The sequence below is a fragment of the Urocitellus parryii genome, chromosome 6, assembly GCF_045843805.1.
Source record: "Urocitellus parryii isolate mUroPar1 chromosome 6, mUroPar1.hap1, whole genome shotgun sequence".
NCBI classification, from domain to species: domain Eukaryota; kingdom Metazoa; phylum Chordata; class Mammalia; order Rodentia; family Sciuridae; genus Urocitellus; species Urocitellus parryii.
The window spans coordinates 149,096,886-149,113,282 of NC_135536.1; the positions used below are offsets into that span (position 1 = coordinate 149,096,886).

The following is a 16,397-nucleotide window of genomic DNA, read 5'->3' on the forward strand; positions in this document are numbered from 1 at the left end:
AGCCACATCCCCAGCCCCATAGAAACCTTGTTAATAGGTATATGCCTACTTATGATTTTGATGCCTTGTTTGTGAATTGCCCCTTTTAACTTGACTTTATAAAATGACCTTGTTTTTTTCTGGTAGTTACTCCCATCAGGAAGACTACTTTGTTTCAATATAGCATTTCAGTTATTTTGGTTAGTATTTGAATACTGTATGTTTGTGATACCTCTGGTTGCTTACCAGTGATGAGTTCTGCTCCCTCACATGTTGAAATCTAACTTTAGAAAAGCATGAGGAGACAAGCAGAAAAAGTAGAGTTTATGGGCTGGGATTGTGGCTCAGCGGTAGAGAGCTCGCCTAGCCAGTGCTAAGCCCTGGGTTAGATCCTCAGCACCACATAAAAACAAACAAATAAATAAATAAAGGTACTGTGCCCAACTTCATCTATAGAAAAACCAAAAACAAACAAAACAACAACAACAACAAAATAGGGTTTATTTTAAAAGGGGTAACATAGACTTCTCCCAGGAGGAGAAGTCTTAGGCTTTCTTCTCCTGCTCTCCTTTCCTTATCTCTTTGCTATCAAATGTTAGTTTCTCCACTAATATTTTAGCTCTACCGCTTTGCATTAATTTTTACTTTTTCTAGGAACTACAATATGCATCCTTATCACAGTCTACTTGGAATTAATATGGTACCTCTTCATTTAAAAAGTAAGACCATGCAATAGTATAGTTTCATTTGCATTCTTCTCCCTTTTGCTATTGTTACCACATATATAAAGTCTACTTAGCCACAGAAAAGGTGTTCTGGGGCCCACTGCCCAAGTGTGAAAGTTAGGAGGTATCTAGGTCTCCCTCAGGGGCACAGCTAGTGTGAGCCCATCAGTTTGGGATTTTCTAGGAGGCAAGGAAAGGAGATCGATCACTCGAGCCTCCTCTTGCTGAGCCTGTGGAATCGAGACGCTAGATCGGCTGGGAATGCCTGGAGTGCCGGTGCGCGGAGCCTGGAGGGAAGTCGGGGCTGCGGGGACGAATCGTGAGTGGTGCTGATGGCCCGCGCAAAAGGAGGAAGGGGAGGGGCGCAGGGCGGGAGGACGCCGGGCGGTCGCGTGGCCGCGGGTGCGCTACCCGGGGGCGCATCCCAGGCCCGCGGATTTGGCCTCGCTGCTCTAGCCGTGCTCGCTGGCCCCCAGGGGCTTTGCAGCGGAAGCTGTGGCGGTGGCAGCCAAGCGTGCGTGCAGATCCCCGCGACGACTGTGGGCGTTCGTCTGTGCAGGCCTGAGGCGGGAGCTGCCTTGGGGAACCATCCCGATGGGCACCATCTCCCAAGGAAAATGTTACCGATGCTGTGCTTTTATAGAAGGATCTGGAATAGTAAAAAAAATCCCTTTTTAAAAACGGGTAATTTTAGATGTTTAAAAAGTCTCAACTTTATAAGTTAACCTTATAAGTCTAGTCTGTCATTTTATGATAAAAGACACATTAAAATTGCGTGCAGCCTCCGTGTTCTGCCTCAAGCCTAGGGTTCTCTTGTCCCAGGAAATGTTTAATTTCCTGGAAATTAAATGTTCCACGTTTAATTTCATGAAGATGGTTTTAACCCATATGTGTTTTATTTTGTAGGAGGAAGAAATTTAAACGAATAACATGAGGTTACATAAAGTCCCCGTTTTTATTAGTTCAAGCCAAGAGAGTAAAAGTAAAGCATTGCTATCTTTCACCAGAAATAGCCTGTGTTTTATTACTTGGATCACCCAATTTTTCTAATACTCATAATGCCAGAAGGGAAATCGCCTGACAAAAAAAGACCTCGGAGAAGCTTATCAATCAACAAAACTAGAAAAAATTCATCTAACTCTATCGTTTCGTATTTTAACAATGCACCACCTGCTAAACTTGCTTGCCCCATTTGTAGTAAAATGGTGCCCCGGTATAACTTAAACCAGCACCTTGATGAAATGTGTGCTAACAATGGTGATGTCATTCAAACGAATCCAGTACAGGTTAACTTAATGAATTCAAATGTGACCACAGTAGATTTAAAGAATACTGCCTTAGAAGATGTAAGACCAAGGAAGTCACCACCAAAGACAAGTCCAATCCCTCACCAAAGTGGTTTGGCAAAAATGAGCGCAAAACAGCAGACCAGTCCTTACTTTAAAAGTACTGATGCCTTGGTGTGCAAAAATCAAGATGAGCTGAGAAATCATTCTGTGAAAGTCATTTCTTTGGGAAGCCTGTCATCTAAATTGTCCAGGAAATACATAAAGGCTAAAAAGTCACTAAGTAAGAATGAGGAATTTAGCAATAATTGTCTACAGAGTTCCCCATCCACAGCTGTTAAAAGCCTGATTGCTAACTGTTTAGAAATTGAGGACAAGGATCAAATTTTGGAGAACAGTTCTCAAAAAGAAAATATTTTTACATGTGATTCTCTAAAGGAAGAGAATATTTCTGAACCTATGGTAAAAGGTGATAAAATAGTGGAAGCTGAAAGCCAAAAGACTGCTCAGAAATGTGGGAAATTCACCCTTACCCCTGGGTTCTCTGATAAAGCTCCCATGTTATTTTCTCCAGATTTATTCCTTGGGAATAATTTAAAGTATACTTCAGAAGATAGTCTTGTAAAGCAAGAGAATGTCAAAGATATAGATGATAAAGGTGTTGAAAAACTTGAGGCATGTAATTGTAAAGAAGTAGAAATGACTGTTGTTTCAGAACTTAAAACACAGTTGTCAAATTCAGAGGCAAATTTTCCAAGTTCTACAATTGCTTCTGAGTGGAGTAACTTTCAAGAAGTTTTGGAAGGTGAGAGTGGCTTAAAGAGTAAAATCACTTGTAGCACTGCTGTGGAGCAAGGGTCAAGCTGTGGTGTTCCTGATAAGATGCCGCAAACACTGAGTCATCCTTACTATCTTCAGAATTTCCATATGGTACTGAAAGCTGTACTTGAGAATGAAGATGATATGATGCTCTTTGATGAAGAGGAGAAGGGAATTATAAGTAAATTTCATCAATTATCAGGTATCTTCAGCCTGTTTGCTTTCAATTTTTTGTTTCCCATTTGCTGTCCTAATTGAAGGGTGATGTGATGGGCAGTGACCTAATGACTAGTAGAAATCATTGTGATTTTGTAAATTGGAATCCGAGCTTTCTATAAGATTTGTATCAAGGATATGCAGGTAGGTGCTATCTACTGTGCAAGCAGAACTTGGATTGCCATGGAAGCAGTTGTTTTTTCCTTTATAGATATGTTTGATGGATGTAAAATGACCCTGCCAGATTTTTTAAAGAATACACTGAAAAAAACATAACTTTGCATTTTGGGCATGTAATCAAGCTTCCTGTTAGATTGTTTTGTTTTCACAGTTCATTTCCTCAAAAATGAAAGTAAAATAATATAAAATTTAGGAAAAATAACAAACCAATCTGAGGCACAATTTTTTTCCAACAGTGTTTAGATTCTTGGACTTGACCTCTTCAAGTCAGGTTGTGGAGAAAATGGAAGCTCTCAGGCTTAAATTGGTACCTTTAAAAATATTAGTCTGTGCCTCAAATCATTAGCCAGTGGTGGCACCAAGTTGGTCTTGCAGGTTTGAAGAAAAGGGCACCCTGGTGTGGCTGCCCTGTTACAAAGGGTCATGACGGCTCTAGAACTGAATCACTTCAAGGTTGAAATAGCTTACTTTGTGGCTGAACTGTTTACATGGTTTTCACACTGTCCTCTAGTGCAGTATGGGCGTGTCTGTCTCTTCAGTTGATTAAAAGAAGAACATCCTAGATATTGCTACTAATATTTAATGCTTTTATTGTTATTTTGAGTTTGGGTCTTTCTAAGTTGCCCAGGCTGGCCTCAAACTTGGGATCCTCCTTCCTCAGCCTCCTAAGTACCTGGGATTATAGGTGTGTACCACCATACTCAGCTACTACTAATATTTAAGAAACTACACACAGTGGAATTATCAGGATATTCCTTGTATTATTTTTTAACAGGTGACTTGCACTTCTCAGCAAGTTGTGTAAAGTGTCCATACAGCCTCCATCTCATTCTTGTCTCACCAGGGTATGGACAGAAAGGCATCACATTGGCTCTTTAATCCAGACTGGCCACAGTTCTTTGGATGGGTGCTGATTATATTGACGTTTTTTTTTTTTTTTTTTTTGGATACTGGGGATTGAACTCAGGGGCTCTTAACCACTCAACAACATCCCCAGCCCTATTTTATATTTTATTTAGAGATAGGGTCTTACTGAGTTGCTGAGACTGATTTTGAATTTGCAGTCCTCCTGCTTCGGAATTACAGGTGTGTGCCACCATGCCCAGCTTATGTGACTTTTTGAGTACTTGATGGATCTGGGCCTCCATATAACTGGAAAATATGAACAGTTTACCTTGTGCAAGTTTAACAAATTCATTGAATTGCTTTCCATGGAGAATCACATACAATGTGTCTTAAGTAAAAGCTGCCTCTTTAAAGGAAAGAAAGGAAAATGTAGAAAAATTTAAAAGCTATAATATTATTTTAGAGTTGGCAGAAATTTAAAAATAATTCAAGTAGTAAGGAAATAGACCTAACAGGTTAATTATGTAAGTTGGAATAGAACTCTGAGGTAGAGATGACTGTCCTATCTAAGCTAGGCACTGTTTTGGAAAATTCAGACTATTTTTGGCCCTAAATGGACTAATGTATATTAAACTGAAAGCAGAGAACAAAATTACTATAGAATTGTAGGTAGGGTTTCTTTTAGGAAGAAGAAATATTGACTAGAAAATAGGGGGATTTGATTTTAGAAGTTTTAAAATGACTCATGTTCATTACTAAATTGGAACTTCGTAAAATGACTTATATGAAATTATATCATTATACATAAGGTAAGAAAATGTATATTCCTAATATAGTATATTTACTCATTTCAGGTTTTAAAAGTAAATGGGTAATTTGTATATTGTTTTTGAGAAAAAAAAGTAATTTTTTCCTATTTTTCTTAACTTTATCACAGCTAGTGGTCAGAAATTATATGTAAGGCTCTTTCAACGTAAATTAAGCTGGATTAAGATGAATAAATTAGAATATGAAGAGATTGCTTCAGACTTAATACCTGTGATTGAAGAATTGAAGCACGCAGGCTTTCTCCAGACAGGTATGATCAGTAGATGATACTAAGAAATGAAATGGTAACCCGAAGAGTTCAGTTTCTGCAGAATGATGGTACTGTTAGTATGGTGCCATCTCCTGGTTGTTGCCTGGTAATAGTAATTGCTTTTTTAAAATCAAGTTTTTAAACTTAGTGCAACAGATTATTCATGTGATGAGATAAGACCACCAGGAGAGTGAAAACTTGTCTGCTCTTGCTTTCCTGACTTGCAGTTTTAAGACCATGAAATCACCCAGGTAGAGATTGTGCCACAGAAGAAATGCATCCCTCCTTGTCTCTTTCTTTCCAGCAAGAAGTTGAGTAATTTTACTCAGATTCTTCCATCTTTATAAAAGAACAAGGCTGGCTTATTTGAAATGTGTATTTCTTCTAAAAACTTTATCTACCCACATGTGCACACACATACAGCTCACATTGATTGCCTGGAGAATTTTTAATTGATTTAAACCTATGTAAACAGTAAAGGAGAATATGTCTTCTCCAGTGATACTCTGGGTTGTCTTGTCAGTAGTCTTCACTGAATACCTACCTACACGATATTGTGTGGAAACTTATTTATGAGGAAAACGAAAACTGGTGAACTTTGGATTCGGGTTGCTTACATTTTAGCAAAATAAGTAAATTGAGCCAAATGGTTCCTTTGGGGCAGAGTTTGTTATGGGAGAGCAGCAGGTAAAGATGAAGTTAGGGTGGGGCTAGATAGGGTGGACATGGGGATCGTGGGGGAAAGTCACGGAGGCTCAGCAAAAGAGCGTGGATATGAGTAGTTAGGTAGTAGGAACCGAGGCCCTCCATGGAGCATTGCTTCCCACATGTTGTTGCCATCAGGGTCACCTGGGAAAGGGAATCTTGATCCCTACTTGATGGGAAAGATCTGGGCAGATTCCATAAATTGATATGGTTGACCAGCATCCCAGCTGACTGCTGCTGTGACCTACCTTTAAATAACCTTTCAGTAACAAAACCAGAACGCAGATGTTTCATCATTGCACTCAGTCAAATCCAAGCCCTACTGATGATGCAACATCTCTCTAGCTGTTTCTCTGACCTTGTGGCTGCCCTCTCACTCCCTCTGCTGCAGCCACACAGCTTCAGTGCTCTTCACCATGCTGAGTGCACTCCTGTTTCAGAAACTTGGCCTCAATATCCCCTCCATGTAGGAGAGTTTCCATTGTCTGGCCACGTGGCTTATTCCTGGTTCCATTCACCTCTGTGCTATGTTAACTCATCAGAAATTTGCCTGACTACCCTGTGTGAAACGGCCAGCCTCCCTGCGAGGCTCCCTTATCTCACCTGTTTCTTTCTCCTTCTAGCAGTTATTACCACCTAACATATAATCATTGGTTTATTTACTATGCCAGGAGGTAAGCTTCTTGTGGAAAGGCAATTTCCACAAAAATACCGTGTAGTGTGCCCAAGGTCTTAACATCACCCGGCATGAGTGCACATTTAGTAAATATTTGTTGTGTGTAAGAAGGCACTGCTTAAACTGTGAGTGCCTTATAGGCAGAGACCAGCCAGGCTAAATGTGTAGGGCCTGGTGTGGTGTCTGGGGCCCTTAAAAGCAGAGTATGATTTCTGTGTACCAAATGAGTGAGCCAATGAAAGGATTTCCAGTCTGAAAAACATGAGCAGGGAAGGGACTGTGGGAAGAAGAGGATGATCACTCTAACCTGATTTGGAAAGTCCTTTAGAGGTTTTGTGATGACAAAGATAGGGAATATATAGTCAAGTAATCTATTTGAGCAGCATGCCCAAACCATAATAACTTTCCACATGTGTCTTTTTTGTAGTCATATTTTCCTTTTTGTGAGAAATTCTGTTATTTCAGAACTTTTAAGATGTATCTATCTTCCATGGTCTTTAATGGAGAGAATTTGGCAAACTCACCAAATTAGTTTTGGGTTTTGGCAAACTACTTAAATTTTATACAGTAAAAATTCATTTTATTTGTATCTACCTAAGCTTCCTTCTTTATTTTTTATTTATATATGACAATGGAAGGCATTATACTCCTTCTTTCTTTTACTATTCTACTTAGTAGAAAGTAGTAAAATTCCTTAGAACAATTTTTCACTTTTTTTAAAAAAAACTATTTCAGAATCTGAATTGCAAGAACTCTCTGAAGTCCTTGAACTTCTTTCTGCTCCTGAGCTGAAAACTCTGGCTAAGACCTTCCACTTGGTAAATCCCAATGGACAGAAACAGCAGCTAGTGGATGACTTTCTCAAATTGGCCAAACAGCGTTCAGTCTGCACTTGGGGCAAGAGTCAGTCTGGAATCAGAGCAGTGATTTTAAAAAGGTTTGTTCACTTTATAAGAGCAAAATTATTTAAAATGTTGATAACAAATGCTAACTTATTGTAGATTGTATGCTTTTTATAATTGTAATCCTTATTTCAGTTGAAATTAGATTGAGAAGCCTGGAAGAGCCTTATTTATAATAACTTAGGTTCTTTTTTAGCTTATTTTAAGCTTAAGATCATACTAGCCAGGCTCAGTTGCACATGCCTGTAATCCCAGTGACTCAGGAGGCTGAGGCAGGAGGATCACAAGTTCAGAGTCACACTCAGTAACTTAATGAGATGCTGTCTCAAAATAAAAAAATAAAAAGGATTGGGATTCATCACAGTAGTAAAGTGCCCCTGAGTGCGATCCTGTGTCCAAACAAAACAAAACAAAACAAAAAAAACCATTTTAATTTCTAGCACCAAAAACAATAGTCAATAGAACAAAGACAGTAAATTCTTAGGTAATTTTTTAATCTTGAAACATGGTTGCACTATGTTGCTTAGGACTTTGCTAAATTGATGAATTTGACTCCTCCTCAGCCTCCTGAGTTACTGGGATTATAGGTGTATACCGCTGTGGCCAGCAGAAATGGGTACTTTTTGACAGTCTCTGTAGATGAATAGTTTTCAATAAAATGTTGGTGTGATAGGAACCCTACTCTTTTCCCTCAGGTCTCTGATAGTAGCACTAAATCTCTGTAGTGCTCCCAGGGATGCAGCACTGTCTGCTTTTGGTTTCATATCTTCTGGATGAGTTGGTATGAAGTCCTTACCAGGATAGTGGTTCTCAAGTGATTTTTAACCACCAGGGAGTATTTGGCATCATCTGGGCACATGTTTGGTTGCTATCACTGGAGATACTGGTGCTAATGGCTTCCATTGAGTAGAGATCAGAGATGCTGCTGAACATCATCGGAGGCATGAGATAGAGCCGACAATGAAGTATTATCCAGCCTAAATACAGTAGTGCTGAGGCTGAGAAACCCTGCTATAGGTCGTAGTCTTTAATTCAGACCTTCAAACCTACACTGCCGACATCCAGAATTGAACTGAATTCTCTCTGAGATGACCCTGGAATGGAGATGAAACCATTTGAAGATGTTTCTTATTTACATGCAGTTCTAATGTTCAGGGAGAATATAGAAATGTGCTTAGGTTATAGTTGCCAAAAACAATGTGTTTTCCCTGACTTATTTCTAGGGTGAAGAAATAAGCCATCTCCTATTCCTTCTAGAAAGTAGGTATGTTGTAATAAAATAACACAAATAATGTACTTTGTACATTAGTAAGTAGCACCAAACCTTGGTACAGATTTGTACCATTTCCGGGTACACAAATGATGCTGCCTTACTAAGAGGTTTTGAGCTACCAAAATCAATAGCTGAGAATTAGTGATGTTGAAGAGATATTACTTTTACGAGTTTTCTTGATATTTTAAGTGTTCATGACCATGGTAAACCTCATCCTATTCTGTGGTTAGGGAAGGAAACACTTTTATTGAGCCAAACGATATGTGAAACCATTTGAAGACATAAATTCAATCAATCTTGTGTCTGTAAGTGGGACTCTGAGCTCTGGAGAGGTTAAGCTTTACATGGTTGGAGGTGGTAGATTTGCTTTAGGTTTAGGATAATGAGTGCCATTTACCTTTATTGTACCTGATACTAATATGCAAAATCTGACATTTAAATGCTTAATAACCAGAAGGACATTTCTATATTATATATTTTTTGCAGAGCCAAAGACTTGGCTGGACAGTCACTGCGAGTCTGTAAAGGCCCCAGGGCTGTGTTTTCCCGGATCTTGCTACTGTTTTCATTGACAGACACCATGGAAGATGAAGAAGCTGCTTGTGGTGGCCAAGGTCAGCTTTCTACTGTGCTGTTGGTCAATCTCGGCCGAATGGAGTTTCCTAGTTATACCGTCAATCGGAAAACACAAATTTTTCAAGACAGAGAAGATCTTATCAGGTAGGAGGATGTTAATTCACTATAATATCTGTGTGTAAAATGAAAATTTAATAGATTTTATTATTTTTCCTTCCAGCCAAAGTAGAAACATTTAAGTTCATAGCCAAAACCATTTTGAAGTTTTCCTTTTTTAGTTTTTGCCTTACTTACATGCATTTCTAATGTTCAGGGAGAATGTAGAAATGTGCTTAGGTTATGGTTGCCAAAAACAATGTGTTTTTAGTTAGAGCTACAAAAATTTTCCCTGACTTATGTTCCCAAATAGTTTTGGCAGGAAGCAATTTTTTAATACAGACTTTTAAACAAACCTGCCTTGTGAATATGTTGTTAGTATGAATAAGTGGAAAATGAATGTCTTCCTAGGAATAACACTTCAGATAAAGCTGATAATAACTTTTTCACTAATTTATGTTAGTACATGGTTTTAGTGAAAATTTGGTTTGATCAGCAAAAGTAGGGGTTGATAAAAGGTTTTATAGGCAAAACAAAACAAAAAAGAACAAAAAACAAAACAACTTGTATATAAAAAAATTTTTGCATTTTAAAATGTCACTTTTGATTCTTGATTTAAGATTTATGACTCAAAGTTAACTGAATTGATTCAGATATTGTTTTTGAGAAAGTTTTTTAAGTGTTGTCTAGAATAGCCATGTGCTTTAAAAAGTAAGTTATTGAGGAAAAAGTAAGTTATTGAGGGGATGTAGCTCAGTGGTGAAGTTTTGACTAATGTGCATGAGACCTTGGGTTCTATCCCTAGCATTACCAAAAGCAGGGACGGTAAGTAAGTTATTGAAATTATTTAACAATTTCAGTTTTTAATTAGTTTTTAATCAGTTTAGTATAAACTGATTTTAGCCTATTTTGCCTTAGCTGTTGGAAAGCTTAATATCTTACTTGGGTTCAAATGGAACTTTCTTAGCCAAATCTTTGTTTTTGTTTTTGGTACTGGTATTGAACCCAGGGTGCTTAACCACTGAGCGACATCCTCCTGCCTTAGCCAGATCTTTTAACATGGCTATTTCCTTTACTCTACCTTCAGTTATCTTACGTCTTTTTACCTTTTTTGTTATTAGTGGCTTTGTGCTTTTCCCTTTTATGAGGCGCTGTACTTTGAAGCTAAGTTTCAGTTTCACTATGTTCATGATCTGTGAAACCACTCAGACAAGCATACTTGTCTGTAAAATGGGGAGAATAATAGTATATTCTTACAGATATATGTGGACACACATAAAGTGCTCACCACCTGACCTTTGCAAAATACTTAGTACATGTTAGTTATTATTGTAATTGTCATTCTTACTGTTATATCTATGAGAATTACTTTTTAGTCCTGTGATTGACAAAACCATAGTTGACAAGTTCATAAGTCAGAGGACTAGGGTGAAGAAATAAGCCATCTCCTATTCCTTCTAGAAAGTAGGTATGTTGTAATAAAATAACTAAAATTCTCTTTCTTATGAAGAGGGCCTTAGCATGATAAATAAAATCAGATTTAATTGACTTCAGGAAGAGGTCATATTATATAGTAGCTGGTAATTTGACATGTGGCCTGGGAACCCTTTCTGCTCATTTCTGTACATGAAATAATTGATCCTCGTTTATTCAGTAAAAATGGGTTGAGTGTTAAAAATCTGTTATGTCCCTCAGTAGTGGAATTGCAGCAGTGAACAAGGTAGGGTTGCTGTCATCATGGGGTTACATCTCCCTGGAGAGATAGGTACTAAACAGAATAACTGTAGTGTGTGAAAAGTGCCCTGACAATTGAGGAGAAAGGTAGAGAAATTCTACTTTGTAGAGAGTGTGTGTGTGTGTGTGTGTGTGGGCGGGGGAGGCCCTGGAATGTGACCCTGGAAAATAAGACATAAGAATAGAGAGGAGGTAGGTATGTCAGGGTCTGTGTTTCAGGCAGCTTTTTCATCACTGGGATTAAAAAACCTGATAAAAACAATTAGAAGAGGAAAAGCTTATTTTGGCTTATGGTTTCAGAAGTTTCAGTATATTGATGGCTCAATTTATAGCCCTAGGTATGAGATGAGGCAGAACATCATGGCAAAAGGGCAAGGTAGATGAAAACAGCTCAGGACATGGCAACTAGGAGCAGAAAAAGAGGCCCGCTCACCAAGGATGAAATATATACCTGAAAGTTAGACCTCCAGTAAACTACTTTCTCTGGCTACATCCTACCTCTCTAAAGTTACCACCCAGTAAATCCATCAGTGGATCAATCCACCATTAGATTGCATCTCTCATAATGCATTTCACCTTTGGACATTCTTGCATTATCTCACAGATGAACTTTTTGAGGAAACCTTATATTTAAACTATAAGAGTCTGGATCCCTGCTTCTAGGTGATGAGGTGAGCTGTGTATACACAGGCCTTCAGGCAGAAAAGAACTGGCTGAGTTGGAGAAATTCCAGAGGTCTCTGGCTAAGGCTCCAGAGGTGTGCGGAGAGGTCAGTGGTGCAAGGGGAGGTTACTTACGGACCAGGATTGCAGGGGTCAGAGGGATACTCAGCTTCTAAGCTCTAGTGAATAGACTGAATCTGTTCTCTGAGCAGTGGGAAGCTGTAGAAGAGATTAGGCAGGTAGCCAATTCATTTCCTGTTTTTAACCAAAGCGTCCAATGGAGTCATAGTTGGAGGGGAGCAAGAGAAGCCCCAGAGAGGCTAGTTTGACCTTGGTGGTGGGAGCAGGTAGATAAGCTGAGGAAGGAAGTGCATATATGAAATCTGTGGTGATGAGTCAAGCAAAACCAGTCAGCCTGGTTATGTATTTTCTTCAGCAACATTCAGAGCCCTGGGCCCAGGCTATGAGGAAGTGGTCAGTGTGCACACCATGACTGTGGCCCAGGTAAACAAGGCGTGTTTCTCAGGGAGAGCTAGGCTAATATGCTCTGGTTGGGTATGCAGGCTGTAAGGACAGGAGACCTGTGACTGATGGATAATGATGGTCGGAGTACCAGCTATGGTCTTAGAGAGTGGGAGGAATTATCAGCAGTAAATGAGCTGGAAAGCTTTGTGGGGGGTGGGTCTTGCTTAGTGGATTAAATGCTGAAAGTCAAGGTTTTTGAGGATGACATGTAGATTGGAGACAGAAGTCTCTACAGCTGTTGGCACATTGGCAGTGGAAGACAGGTGGAAAAGGGATTATTAGTGAGAAGGTCTAGGATCTAAGAGTGCTCTTTGCCCTCATTGATGTCAAAGTCACCAGGCCATTGTTATAGGAAACACAGAGTTAGAGAAAGGAAGTAGGTAGCAGTTTCAGAAAATGGTAGAAGATAATCTGTCCAGGAGTCACATGCCCTAAGGGAGGCAGGGGACCTCCCAGGAATGTGGGTTTCCAAGTGTGTAGGAGAATGATTTGGGATTCAAAGTCAGTGGACCTCCCAGGAATGTGGGTTTCCAAGTGTGTAGGAGAATGATTTGGGATCCGAAGTCAGTGGAAGGGACTCATCTATGTGTCCCAGCCCTGAGTTGAGACCATTGGAGTGTCCTGTATAAGAAGGCAGGGTGGAGGGAAGAACCTGGGGATGTGAAGGAGAATGCTGTTCCCAGTTTAGCAGTTCCAGTTTGAGTCCGATAAGTGATAGGCACCACATGATGAGTCCAGATGGTGACAAGGGTTGGCCTGGTGTTGATGGAAGGAAATGGGTGAAGTTTGACAGGGTTGATTTCAGGTGGCCTCTTGGAATTGGAGTATGGATCAAGCAGGTTTTGATTTCTGTTTTTTTTTTTTTTTTTCACCTCAGGATTATCCATTTGCAAAGTCATGAAATTATTAGATCTAAGAGTTTGTAAGCAGATTTTTACATTTGGAGTCATTTTCCTTTCCTCTTAATGTGTAGTGTTTGTACATACTGGTACTACATGCTTTAAGACATGAGTCAAATACAGTGAATATGTACCCAAAAGTGCTATGGAATCCACTGGTCAAATGTTTTTAATTTTGATATCTAGAAAAGTCATCAAAGTCATATTTTTTCAGCTAAATGGTGTTATAAAGTTTCAGCATTGCTGTCTCCTACAGTGAATTCCTAGTTATATTCGAAATAATCTAAATAATTCTCTTTTTCTTTAACACTTATTTTTTAGTTGTAGGTGGAAATAATACCTTTATTTTATTTTTATGTGGTGCTGAGGATTAAACCCAGTGCCTCACACATGCTATGCAAGCGCTCAACCACTGAGCTACAACCCCAACCTCTAAGTAATTCTCTTAACTTGGAATGCATGCCTCTGGCTACCTTTGACTACAAATGATTAAATTATCAAATTGACATCTTCTTATAATTCTGAAGTCAATTATGTGTTTATTTGGTGGCTGCCAAATTGTTGAATGAATGGAAGAGTCTCAAAACATAGGAATGATGAACTGATTAATATCACATCACATTTATACAGTGAAATGTATTATGTAATCATACAGTGTAAATTGGGCAGCCTATATCAGTTCTTTAGGGTCTTTCCAGTTATGTTAAATTAGTGCTAGAATACAATTTAAATAACCTTCACATTTTAACAAAACACACTTTTATCCTTCAGAGTTAGATCTAGCAGCTAGGATGCAGTAATTTTTATGGAAACACTCCTTAACATTTGAAATTTGGATGGCATTTTTCCCCAGATATGCAGCAGCTGCGCACATGCTGAGTGACATTTCTACCGCGATGGCCAGTGGGAACTGGGAAGAAGCTAAGGAGCTCTCTCAAAGTGCAAAAAGGGATTGGAACAAACTGAAAAATCACCCTTCCCTAAGGTTAGAGGTTTTTTTTTCCTCCTTCTTCATTCAGTGCTGGGAATGGAACTCAGGGCCTCACATGTTAAGCAAGAGCTCTACCACTGAGCCAGACCTTTAGCAAGATTTTTTTTTTTAAGATACCTGCCAAAATTTATTGTTGATCATTTTGTTCCAACTACTCAAGGTAATTTTATTCATGAATATTATCCTCCAGTTGGTCTTTGGTCAAACCAGGGTAGAGCTGTAAGTTTCTACTGGACTTTGAATGTTTTCCCCATGAAGAGTTAAGCAAATTTTATATAACTCAGATCCTTGAACAATAGACATTCAAGTGAATACTTACTCAGTGTTTAGCTTGCCATCTTTAAGCGTGTTGGCTTCCCTGAGTATCAGAGAGCTGAATTTAAATGATAGGGAAACCAGCAGCAGGACAGAGATGTGGCATGTAATAGGTAGGTTTTTGCAGTGAAAACTCAAGACAGTGTAAGTGAGCACTGAAAGTTCCAAGAGCACAAAGTGTGATCTTTTATTGTTTAGTTTAATAAATTTTAAACATCTTTGGTATTTATTAAGAAATGTTTTCCTTTATTGTTGTATGGTGATCAGAAAATAATTAGGTTTACTCAGTGCCTCTTTCAGAAAAACATTTAGGAAACATTTATAATGAAAATCATAGTCAGGAAGTTAGATTACTGTAGAACAGACTGAGAACCTTCCTCTACCAAAGGCCAGAGAATTCATACTCGAGGCTTTGATTTTGTGTGGTAGCGACTTTACTCTGCCATTGTGTAGAAACAGGTACTGGAGAGAAAGAAATGAATGAGCATGGCTGTATTCTAGAAAACTGTATATGTGTACACTGAAATTTGAGTTCCATGTTAATTTTCACATGCCTTGGAGTATTATTCTCCTTTTGGTGTATTTTATTTAAAATGGTAAAATTCTAGGAGGAGGAAGGACTGGAGAAAAGTTGACCAAGGGGTACTAAGTTATAGTTTGATAGCAGTAAGAAGTAGCTTGATAAAGAAAACGATGATTGTGGGCTGGGGCTGTAGCTCAGTGGCAGAGCTCTTGCCTAGCATGCATGAGGCACTAGGTTTCATCCTCAGCACCACATAAAAATAAAACAAGTAGAATAAAGGCATTCTGTCCATCTATCTACAACTATAAAAAGAAAAAAGAAAAGAAAGAAAGAAATTTTGAACGTTCATCTCAAAAAATTAGAAGGATTTTGAATGTGTTTTTCATAAACAGGTAATTGATGTTTGAAGAGAGAGGTATGTTTAACCTGATTTTACATGGTCACCGAAACAATACATAGTACTCCACTAACTTGTACAGTTTTTGTGGGTTTATGTGTCGGTTAAAAACAAAAATAGGTAATAGCAATGCATACAGAAAAGGAAATACAAAATACATTTTATAATATATATTTTTTAAAAAGGTAAAAGCCATTTTAGCTTAGAAAATTAGGGATTTGGCCCTGGAATTGGCCTGTGGGCTGGGGTTTGTTGACCTTGATTTAGAATATTACATATTGTTCTCATCTCTGTCTGCCATCTGAGTGACCTGGGATAGGGTGACTAGTTATGAGAATGTAGGTTTGTGGTGTAAGAAATTGTATACAATTTTAGAATACTTAAAAGACAAGAATTCAGCTGAGTATGGTGGCACATACCTAGAATCCCAGCTACTCAGGCTGAAGCAAGGGGATCCCAAGTTCAAGGCCAACGTCAGCAATTTAGTGAAACCCTGTCTCAAAGTAAAAAATAGAAAGGGCTGAGGTTGTAGTTCAGTAGTAGAGTATTCCTGGGTTCATATCCTTAGGATAAGAACAAAATAAAAAATAATATAGGAATTTGATCTGCTTTTCACTTATAATTCTATATAACAAGTAAACTAAAACTACTGGTATACATTTTTATTTTAGATACCATGAGGAGTTACCACTCTTTCTTCGGTGTTTTACTGTTGGGTGGATATATACAAGGATTTTGTCTCGGACTGTTGAAATCTTGCAGAGACTTCACATGTATGAGGTTAGAGCACCAGTCCCTCCCCTACCCTATTCTGAGATGGCAGCAATAAACATGTGAAGGAAACCTGCTAGGCTCTCTGCTTTGCTGCATACATGGTCATCACACAGTAACACAATGAGAGTGTTTAAAGTAAGTAACCTGCTGTCTCTCGGGTTAGTAGAAAGAGGACAGCAGAAGACCAACAGCTGTTTTGTTTGCTCGTGAGTTAATGAGT

General features: G+C 38.7%; 1 protein-coding gene across 3 annotated transcripts in view; it reads left to right on the plus strand.

Annotated features, from left to right (window-relative positions):
* Positions 1-980: 980 nt before the first annotated feature.
* The window catches only part of Fan1 (FANCD2 and FANCI associated nuclease 1), a 33,591-nt gene continuing 18,174 nt past the window's right edge, over positions 981-16,397 (plus strand). The window contains exons 1-7 of one of the 3 annotated variants that reach the window (XM_026406978.2): positions 981-1,023; positions 1,611-3,011; positions 4,989-5,129; positions 7,246-7,447; positions 9,172-9,405; positions 14,031-14,162; positions 16,075-16,183. In XM_026406978.2, the coding sequence (XP_026262763.2) occupies positions 1,763-3,011; positions 4,989-5,129; positions 7,246-7,447; positions 9,172-9,405; positions 14,031-14,162; positions 16,075-16,183 (2,067 nt within the window). In that variant the 5' untranslated portion in view covers positions 981-1,023; positions 1,611-1,762. The other 2 variants (XM_026406976.2, XM_026406977.2) reach the window with 2 other exon arrangements.